We start from the raw sequence: 10,714 nt of genomic DNA, 5'->3' as shown, positions 1-10,714 counted from the left end.
TTGGACCACAACTTGGGAAGCATGGGTGTAGATTACCGTTACGTTCACAGGTAAATGAAAATGATTTTGGATGAAGGGAACTCTGAGCAAACAGTGGTGATTCGTGTGTATAAAGCTAGATCAGTTAAAGCAGGTCAGGGGCGAGTGACTCAGTTGGTCAAGAGTTCGACTCTTGATTTCGGCTCAGGTCGTGACCTCACGGTTCATGAGATCCAGCCCTGAGTTCGGCTCTGCGCTGCCAGCATGGAGCCTGCTTGGGATTCTTTCTCTCACTCTCCCTGTGCCCCTCCCCCCTCTCAAAACAAATAAATCAACGTTAAAAAAAAAAAAAAGTAAAGCAGGTTGAATGGCAGTAACAAAGAAACCTGTGAAAGTTGCCTGCCCCAAGCCTGTACTGGTGGCCAAGCTGCAGTACAATGTTTTTAGAGTTATGTTTTTGCTTTTATGTAGGATGTTTATAGCTTAAATTTTAAAAATGTAATTTTCACAACTTCTCCGCAAGATAGCGTGGGTGCTAACATTCCTGGCACACAGAGTGCCTAATAGACGTTGGGTATTTCTATCTCTATTTTATATAGAGAGGCTGAGCCTCAGAGAGTTAACTGTTTGTCCAGCAGATGTTCAAACCCACATCAGCTGCTTCCAGCTGAAAAACTCTTCCCACGCCATCTCCTCAACTGCTATGTACTCGTCTGGGTTGTACATAATCTCCTTCCCACTCACCCCACAACTTTTCACTTAGACTTCCCTCACTTTTTAGGTATGTAACTCACAGTCTACCCACTAATGGCTTAATAAACATTAGTATATTAATAAATACTGTATCAGCGATGTGCTAAAAAAGACTGGAAATACGAAACGCGACCAACCGACTTCCCCAAACTCTCCTCTCCTTTCTCACTCTCCTCAAATAAATGGCCCAATTCCTCACCACCCCAGAACTACCCACACACCTTTAAAAAAAAATATTTATAGCTTTTAAAAGCCTTTCTCAGCCCATCTTTCCTCTCCCGCCGGGCACTCTCAATCTCACGGCTGGTAGCAGTTCTAAATTATCCTCTTGAGATACTATCACTCGTTAAACTCTCGCGGTGTTTATGCCAGAGAGAGAGAGAGAGAGAGAGAGAGAGAGAGAGAGAGAGAGAGAGGGGGCAGTTGGCAGATGGTAGGATGGTTCATGATTTCTGTTCTTGCAGGGATTCTCTTTCTTCCGGAGTCGACACGCGACAATTATTGAGAGTGTCCCTGCTCCCCACTCCCCACCACTGTAATTGACGTTACACTCACACTGGATGTGGGCAAAGGTTCCTGTGCATTCAGAACAGTAAAGCTCCTGCCATCTGAGAAATGTCTTAAAGGGCTCCAATCCTGGAGGGCTCCAGCTGCGTTTTAAGGAGGGGCAGCATCACACGGCAACTCACTAGACTACCTCAAGTCATCACTGCCTACGGCCACTCTTCCTCTTGATCACCGCACACTAACATTCATTCCTGATGGCCGAACAACACTCGAGAAGCTAAATACACATGCCTCTACCCCACAAAATACAAAAGGACCTAATTAAAAATTAAGCCCAAAACACCAATAGACACTTAAATGCGGTTGGGGTTTGTGTGTGTGTGTGTGTGTGTGTGTGTGTGTGTGTGTGTGTGTGTGTTTCTGTTTTTGTTTTTGCCTCCTGTCGCCTGAAATAAATGTATTAAAATAGAAGCCAAAAAACTTAACGTTTATCGCATACTTTGTGCCAGGCATTGTCTCAAGAGCTTTAAACCTCACAACAATACTACATCCTTTTTAAAGCCGAGCACATTGACTTTTGAGGAGGTTCGGGAACTAGCTCAAGGTCAAAGAGTTGTTAAACCAGAAATTTAAATCTAGGCAGTGGGACTGAGGTCCAAGATCTTAACTATTATTCTATACTATTTCCTGGGATGCCCAGATGTTGTTTGTCCATGAGAACTTAAATGTAAATCTACAGGGGCACCTGGGTGGCTCAGTCAGTTAAGTGTCCGACTCTTGATCTCAGCTCAGGTCTTGATCTCAGGGTCGTGAGTTCAGCCCGCGTTGGGCTCCACACTGGGTGTGAAGCCTACTGTTAAAAAATAAAATCAGGGGCTCCTGAGCGGCTCAGTAAGTTAAGTGCCCAACTTCAGCTCAGGTCATGATCTCACAGCTCGGGGGTTCGAGCCCTGCATCAGTCTCTGCATGGACAGCTCAGAGCTTGGGCACTACTTTGGATTCTGTCTCCCTCTCTCTGCCCCTCGCCGGCTTTGTTCGCTCTCTTTCAAAAAGAGATAAACTATAAATAAATAAATAAATAAATAAATAAATAAATCTACAGACTCTTTCAATTTGCATAAAAGGGGGTGGATTTAATAGCTCCTATCAGTAAACTAGAGAATGAACTGTGTCCAGGGACTTGAACATCAGGATTCTCTGTGTTTGGGATGAATGTCAGTCAGTCTCATTCTTTCAACTACCGCATGTTAGGAACCTCGCTAGAGAAGCTCCAGTTTCATATTATTTTTGTTTTTTAATTTTTTTATGTTTTATTTTTTATATTTGAGAGAGAGACCGAGAGACAGAGAGCGAGTAGGGAAGGGGCAGAGAGACAGAGACAGAATCGGAAGCAGGCTCCCGGCTCTGAGCTGTCAGCACAGAGCCCAACACGGGGCTTGAACTCACAAACCGTGAGATCATGACCTGAGCCGAAGTCGGACGCTTAGTCGACTGAGCCACCCAGGCGCCCCATCCGGTTTCATATTCTAAGATTAGCCCGGAGAGGAAAAAATTCATCCCTTCTGGCTCCAGTAAGAAAAATTCCTGTGAAAGATTCTGACTGGCCTGATTTAGGTCATGTACTCATCCTTTCATCAATCCCAGTGGCAAGGGGCAGAGAGGACTGTAATTTGCCCAGTCTGGGTCACTTGTCTCCCCCTGTGGCCTGGAGGGGTGGATATATACCAGAGGAGGAGAGAAAGTTGCTAGACAAAATGTAAAATAGCTGTTATATTACGTAACATGGGGATACCTCTTTGGAGTGTGCAAAATGCTCTCATGATTCCTGCCTTTTGAGTCTCACAACCAGCCTACAAAGAGGGCACGCCGAGTATTACTTAAAAAAAAAATGGTGATGAATGGCATTAATTCTTTATCACTCTCTCCATTGAGAGACAGGGTTCACTTCTCTTCTCTTGAATCTGGGCTTGCCCTATGATATTTAATAAAATACGGCTGAACTTGCAATAACTACTTATCAGTTTTGTCTTTAAAAGGCCCTGCACGCTCCACTTTCTTTCTCTGGGAATACTCACACTTACGATGCTCCCTTTTAAACTCTGCTAGTAAGAAGTCAACCCACAGAGAATGGCCACAAAGAGTCATACCATTCACCAGATCCAGCTGAGCCTTCCACTGACAGCCAGAGTCAACTGCCAGCCATAAAGAGTGAGCCATTGTGGGCATTCTAGGGTGGTTTGGCTGGCAACAAGAGAACCAAAACAGAAACTAGGGCTCATTGGCTTTGTGTCCTACAGTTAGAAAGTCTCAGAGTTGTAATGCTAAACCAGATGCTCTGACTCTAAGCCCACTGGGCTTTCTTTGATTCCTAACTGCCTTCTATTGAAAACAGAACAAGCCTTAATTTAAAATCTCCGATTGCAGAATTTCTGCCCAGGATGCAGGTTGGGGAAGTGAAGCATATAATTCACTCAGCAAGCATTTAAGAAGATGTATGTGGCCAGCAACTGAACAAAATGCACTACTGGTTCTTGAGGAACTCAGTCTAATCAATAGAGAGGCCTATTGACAGCTCATTTCAATAAGAACTGGTAAGTGCTATGATGGGAAATGTACAGAGTACTTTTGAAAAACATGGTGGGCACTAAACCTACATGAACAGCATGAAATAATGGGCACATCTTTTGTTGGGTGTAAGAGGGTATTTCTGAGTCTATGTTGAGGATGTTGAAGAATATGTTTAGAATGAAGCAATTATTGGGGTGCCTGGGTGGCGCAGTCGGTTAAGCGTCCGACTTCAGCCAGGTCACGATCTCGCGGTCCGTGAGTTCGAGCCCCGCGTCAGGCTCTGGGCTGATGGCTCGGAGCCTGGAGCCTGTTTCCGATTCTGTGTCTCCCTCTCTCTCTGCCCCTCCCCCGTTCATGCTCTGTCTCTCTCTGTCCCAAAAATAAATTTTAAAAAAGTTGAAAAAAAAATTAAAAAAAAAAAGAATGAAGCAATTATTCATCAGGATAACTATGACAGGAAATGGAAAGGGAGGAAAAATTCTAGTATTTAGGATAAGGACATGAATTCTAGTCCTGGTTTCACCCTCCATGCACATGTGCTTTTGGCCAAGTCACTGAATTTCCCCTTCACTTAGCTTCCTTATTTGCAAAGCTGAGGTGGGATCACACTATTTATTCTTTGTGTCCTTGGACAGTTTGTTTCTCTAACTCCCTTTAAGTTTTGACGTTCCTCAGAGTTTGGTCCTTAGTTCATTGTTCCTCTCACTCTGCAAACCCTCGCCAAGTGATCTCGTCCTCCGGTTATCACTCTGCTCTGGTTGTCACTCATATGGAAATGAACCCCAAGTCTATATGCTAGCCCAGCTCTGTGGGCTATCTACCTCTGTAGTCATCTATTACTGCCCATCACTAAATGTTCCACAGGCAAGTAAAGTTCAATGCGTCCAGAGCTGAGCTCGTCTCCTTGCCCACTTTAACTGACTCCCACTTCTGAGTTCTCCCTTGGTTGGTGGCACCACCTATGAGATTAATTTCACTCTCAACTTTCCCCCCAACCTCACCCACAGTCCTTTGTCAGTAATACTAATTTTGCCTCCGAAATATTTCTACAATTCATTCCTTCGTCTAGATATCCCATAAAAAGCTCAAATTCAAAATATTCAAAACTGAACTCATTGATTCCCCCTCAAATCTGCTTTTCATGAGTTCTAGCAGGATGTTATCCTTATCCACGCACTGTATTTTGCCAAACATACATAGAACTTAGGCATCATGGTTGATTTCTCCCTCCCTTTGCTTTCCATAACCAGGTAACCACCAATTTCTGATGTTTGGCCTCGTTTGCTTCTTAAATCTACTCATTTATCTCCATTCTCATTATGATCATCTTTCAGTTCCTGTAGTAGTATCCTAAATTGATAGTGTTCAGCCTTCAGTCCCTTTGGCCTCTTCTGCACAATGATGCTGAATCTGATCATGGCAGCAACTTCCCTCTTCCCCACTCTCCATTTTCTAATTGTTTGATTTTTCGTGTTTTAACTGCAGGCTACAAAATCTAGGAGAGGGGCCATAATCCGTTTACCCTGGTCTCCCCTGCACCTACCACACTGTACCTGGCACATAATAGTTGCTCAATAAATACGAACCTGGACGCATCCCTTTTCTGATTACAGGTTATTTATAGTGAGTAAATTTGTAACATGTTCTACATGTATCGGACCTTTGGAGGCACAGAGTGTCATGATACGGTTCAGTGTTGTACAAACTGGAGGCCTTGAAGGAACGCTGTGAGACACTGCGGCATAATGTACCGAATGAATTGTGTAGGCAGTGCACAAAAGGATATATATCCCAAGGCATCTTCATAACAGGGCTTAAAACTAAAGTCACCCTCAACGCTCTGGGCAAATATTTTCCCCTTTCTGGACCTCTGCCTCCTGATCTAAAACATGAGCGCATTGAGAGAAAGGCAGCAAACTTCAAATCCGCGGCAGGTATGAGAAATAATGGGCCAAGGCGTAGGGTTTGACGCGGGCGCGTGCGCGTGCGCGGGCTTTTCCGGCGCGGCAGTCCCGGCTGTCCTCGGGGGAGGCGGGACTAGGCCGATTCCCGCGGCTTGGCCCAGCCATTGGCGGGCTGTTTGAATGACGGAAGTGACGGGAGGTCGGCGATGCCTGCCCCGCAGGCGCACAAACGGCTGTTGGGAAGCTGGTGGGCCCCTGGCGCCGGGGCCTTTTCTGTCTGAGCTGTGATTCCTGACCCCGGGTTTCTGGTTCACGGGTGAGTGACGGACGCGCCTGCTTCCCGCGGCCCGGCCGTGCAGAACTCCTTAAGCCCCGGAACTCGAGGTGTGCTCCTCCGGAAGGGGATGCCTGGAAGGCCCCGGGCCCTGCCTGGGGTCGGGCTGGCGGCGGTAAGGAGTGGGGGGACTGGAGGTGCGTCCGGACGCAGACCCGCTGCTTGCTGCGAGAGGCTGCTCCCGGACCTTAGGCGCGTGTGGCCTTGCGCCCCCTCCCGGGGTGCTGTCGCGCGAGGTCCTTGGGCTTGCGAATCGGGGGCAGCTGGGAAGGCCTCCGCGGTTGCTGCTGTAAACGAAACGCTTTTCGGTGCGTCCTGCCCTCCCTTCCCGCGTGTCAACCGCGGACTTGGCCTGAAACCTTGTACCCGTTTAAGAGCACTGCCTGGAATTGTTTCTTGCAGACAGCGTGCTCTGTTTTGGTGTCTCTCACCTTTAATTTCTCAGGTAGTAAGTCCGGCCGCAAGCTGAGCTTTTAAAACAGTGGGGGAACGTTTGAGTCTTTAACACTAAAACAGTATTGGCAGTTTCACATTCATTAAGTCACGTAATCATCAGAACAACCTTTTGGGGTAGATGCTGTGATTTCCGATATAGTTTAAGAAGACGAGACCAAAGTAACGTAAGTGACTTGGCCAGTGTCTTCTTGCAGTAAATAGCCATGATGAGTCTTGAACGCAAATCTTCTAGGGCTAGTATTTTGTGACTACAGTATGTGCCATTTAATCCTCGGGACGAATTCTTAAAAGATAAATTAGTATCATCTCTGTTATTGGATGGTATTAATACGCAGAACTTAAAAATCCGTATTGATAGGAATAAATGACTTAATGAATAAGAGGAGCAGGGGAAACTTCCGTACAGTAGGATTACGATTGGTAAGTGTAGGAGGAAGAATGGAAATAGAAAATGCTTTTTGGCAAAGGCCACAGTTAATGTTTCAAACAGCCATCAGTGGTTACTCAGGAGCAAACGTATAGTAAGGAACATGATACTTACATATATAGCCTCAACTGTCTCTCCACCAGATACTTAACAAAGGAGAAGTGGAGAGACCTGGTAGACACCACCCAACCAAGTGATCAAAATTAACATCAGCAGCTGGCAGTAAGACATGTTAACACAATTTAATACACTGAGAAAGGTCGTATCATCACTTCTGCGGTGTTCTTGCCAAAAATGCATACTCTCAGTGCAACTACAAGGAAAGATTAAGTGACTCCATATCGAGGGACGTTCTACAAAATAACTGACCAGTAGTTTTAAAAAAAAAAATCAAGAGGTTGAAAAGAAAGGCACAGACTGAGGAACTGTCCCAGATTAGAGGAGTCAAAGGAGGCATTACGATTTCAGCAGTGGTGAAAATGTAGTTCACCGACCTTCAGCTCCCGTATTCTGAATCCATTTGCATGGCTGCTTCTGGCCAGTGACTGAACATGGCATGGACATTAAGGCAGGCCTATTCCTGAGACACAGGGACTTTCGCTTAAGAACTCCTCAGAGGTCCTACTGAATCAGTCTCTTTAGACTGCATGGCGGTCATCTGCCCAAATTTCCCTCTCTCCATTAATTGTCGGATTTGCATGGAAGTCTGTCTGAAGTGCTCCCAGCTTTTACTGGCTCCCTCCCATTTTACCAAACACAGGCATCTCCTAACAAAATCTTTGTGGGTTTAATCCTGTCTTGTTCTCTGCTTCTTGGAGGATCCAGAGATATACAACTGTTGAAAGCAATGGGTTGTCCTGGAATTGGGTCCTGGTTCAGAAAAGGGACATTAGTGGAGTACTCGACAAAATTTGAATAAGGTCTGTAGATTAGTTAAAAGGATTGTGCGAATGTTAATTTCTTGGTTTTGGTCGTTGTGCTGTGATTGACACTTAGAGGAGCTGGGGAAAGAGTACAGTATATGGGAATTCTAAGTCTGAAATTACCTACAAATAAGTTAAAAAATTAAGAAAATTATATGCAAGAGAAAAGTCACTCTATCACATCTAAGGAGGTAAAAATAACCTATGTTTTCCTATGCTCCTGAAGCAAATAAGATGAGAAATACTCAAAGCAATCTGAAAAAATAGTGTCACCCCCCCCCCCATCTTTTGAGGTTTAACTTAGAATGAAGTATAACCATCCAAATGTAACGTGTGAGGAATTTTTACATATGTATACACCTGTGTCATCATTATACAGATCAAAATACAGATCATTTCTGGCACCCTTGCAGGCTCCTTTGTGTCCCATCCTAGTCATTAACCTACAGAAAGATGACCCGTATTTTAACCTCTCTAATCATAGATTGGTCTTGCTTGTTTTTGAGCTTCATATAAATGGAATTTTGTAGTGTGTTCTCTTTTTTGTCTTTTTTCCCTTGATACTTTGTGAGATTTATCAAGTTTGTATATGAATTTTCAGAGACCTTCAGAAAAATTGTGAGGACTGAATTTAATCTTGCTCATTTTTTCTTTGTTTAGTACTTCCTTGTTCATCAGTCCCCACTCACAAAAAATACTAGTTTAAGCCAGAATTTCCTCATTCCACATGTTTTAGCATGTCAGAAAGTTAGGAGCCATATGGAATAAGGAAACCAGATTCTTCCTTTGGATCTGCCAACAGATCCTGTCGCTTAGGTCAAGTCCTTTAACCCAAAAGGCTTTTTGATTCTTCATTTGTAAAATGAGGAAGACAGGGTCGCCTGGGTGGCTTAGTTGGTTAAGCATCTTTAAGCAGTCGACTCTTAGGGTGCCTCAGTTGGTTACGCCTCTGACTCCAGCTCAGGTCATGATCTCATGGTTCATGAGTTCGAACCCCGCATCGGGCTCTGTGCTGACAACTCAGCCTGAAGCCTGCTTCAGATTCTGTGTCTCCCTCTCTCTCTGCCCCTCCCCCACTTGCACTCTGTGTCTCTCTCTCTCTCCCTCTCTCTCAAAAATAAACAAACATTTAAGCGGCCAACTCTTGATTTCAGCTCAGGTCATGATCTTGTGAGATCAAGACCCCTGCATCAGGCTCTGCGCTGACATCACAGAGCCTACTTGGGATTCTCTCACCCTCTCTCTCTCTGCCCCTCCCCCACTTGCAAAAAAAAAAAATGAGGGAGACAGCACTTCACCTACTGTTATCAAGGCCCTGTGAATATCAGATGAATGGGATGCATTGGAAAACATTTTCAAATGCAAGCCGTTATTTCTTTTTGGACTCAGAGTCCTATTAGATAACTTTAAATCCTCCTAGCCCAAAACAGTATCCATCCATAGCATGTGCAATACTGGCTGGTAGTTATTTGTTAAATTAGTTTGAATATTAAAATAAAACGATAACCTCTGTCCTTCAGTTGTTAAGAATCTAGCTAGAAAGGGCACACTGTAATAGATGAAAAACTAGAGGAAGGTAATACCAAGACAACATTAGATTGGTCCCCATGTGAGTGTAAAGGTAATATTCATCATAGGTGAGCAAGTCAGGAATGGGGTGGTGGGTGGGTAAGGCAAAAATTGATAGAGTCTCATGAAGAAGTGGGTCATAAGCTAACTTCCGAAAGCTCTGAGTATCCATGTTATAACCTAGGGTGGAGAGTGACGACACCTGGTCAACGGCATTAGAAGAGTAGATCTGAGAACCTAAACACCTGACTCATCCAAACAACAGAATTATTCTCAGAAAATTTTTATTTTTATTTTTTTTTTTTTTTTTAAATTTTTTTTCTCAACGTTTTTTATTTATTTTTGGGACAGAGAGAGACAGAGCATGAACGGGGGAGGGGCAGAGAGAGGGAGACACAGAATCGGAAACAGGCTCCAGGCTCCGAGCCATCAGCCCAGAGCCTGACGCGGGGCTCGAACTCACGGACCGCGAGATCGTGACCTGGCTGAAGTCGGACGCTTAACCGACTGCGCCACCCAGGCGCCCCTCAGAAAATTTTTAAATGGTTGTTGATTTTTTAAAAAATCACACCATAGTAATTATTAAAGAATTGTTGAAGGTTGATGTGATTCCATATGATACAGTGACACTTGGCGATCAAGTTATACACAGCAGACTGAGAGTTGAATCTAGGGAGCAGGAGCCTTTTACAATTACAGCAGTCTTGCTGGTTATGAACAAGTTATCAGCGTTCTCGAGTGTAACATTGTAATTGTGAAAACATTTATGCTAACACATTTTTTTAAGTCTTTGTGCTTTTTTTACATTTAAGCTAGGTAAACTCTGTAAATCTTGATCAGAAGTCAGGTTCCAGATACTCGAGATAAACACACTGCTGTAATGGGGGAAAACGTTTCCAAGTAAATGCTACTTGTAAATATAAATCGACTTAGTCTATCTAAATTTTTTTTTCATATGTATATAGTCCTTTAAATATGAACTGTTAAATACATTTTAAAAATTGTTCTAATCTTTGCTACCCTATTTTAATAGACATTTTTTTTTCTTTTCTTTTTTTAAATTCAGAATCTCTAAAGTACCCAGAAATGAAAAGAAAGGTAGGGAATGCTCGCCAGCTGAGACTGAGTCCTAATGAGGAAGCTTACGTTTTAAAGGAAGATTATGAAAGAAGACGAAAACTAAGACTGCTGCAGGTAAGATTCATTTAGAACAATGTTTCAAATTCTTTGTCTTCCCCAAATTATTAGTGGGTTTATAGTAGAGAGTTCTAAATGTTGCATTTAAAGCCCTTTT

The 10,714-nt window shown here is 43.8% G+C and overlaps 1 protein-coding gene across 6 annotated transcripts in view; it reads left to right on the top strand.

The window, feature by feature from the left end:
- The first annotated feature begins 5,875 nt into the window (after window positions 1-5,875).
- CEP295 (centrosomal protein 295) overlaps window positions 5,876-10,714 on the top strand; it is a 56,223-nt gene continuing 51,384 nt past the window's right edge. For 2 of the 6 annotated variants that reach the window (XM_058687456.1, XM_058687455.1), the window contains exons 1-2: window positions 6,195-6,353; window positions 10,487-10,614. In XM_058687456.1, the coding sequence (XP_058543439.1) occupies window positions 10,507-10,614 (108 nt within the window). In that variant the 5' untranslated portion in view covers window positions 6,195-6,353; window positions 10,487-10,506. Of the gene's footprint in view, window positions 6,096-6,192; window positions 6,354-10,486; window positions 10,615-10,714 lie in introns of those variants that run through there. The other 4 variants (XM_058687457.1, XM_058687459.1, XM_058687460.1 and 1 more) reach the window with 4 other exon arrangements.

This window comes from Neofelis nebulosa, chromosome 10, assembly GCF_028018385.1.
Source record: "Neofelis nebulosa isolate mNeoNeb1 chromosome 10, mNeoNeb1.pri, whole genome shotgun sequence".
Classification (NCBI taxonomy): domain Eukaryota; kingdom Metazoa; phylum Chordata; class Mammalia; order Carnivora; family Felidae; genus Neofelis; species Neofelis nebulosa.
Note: the sequence above shows the minus strand (reverse complement) of the source record. Positions and strands in the feature narration are given on the sequence as shown.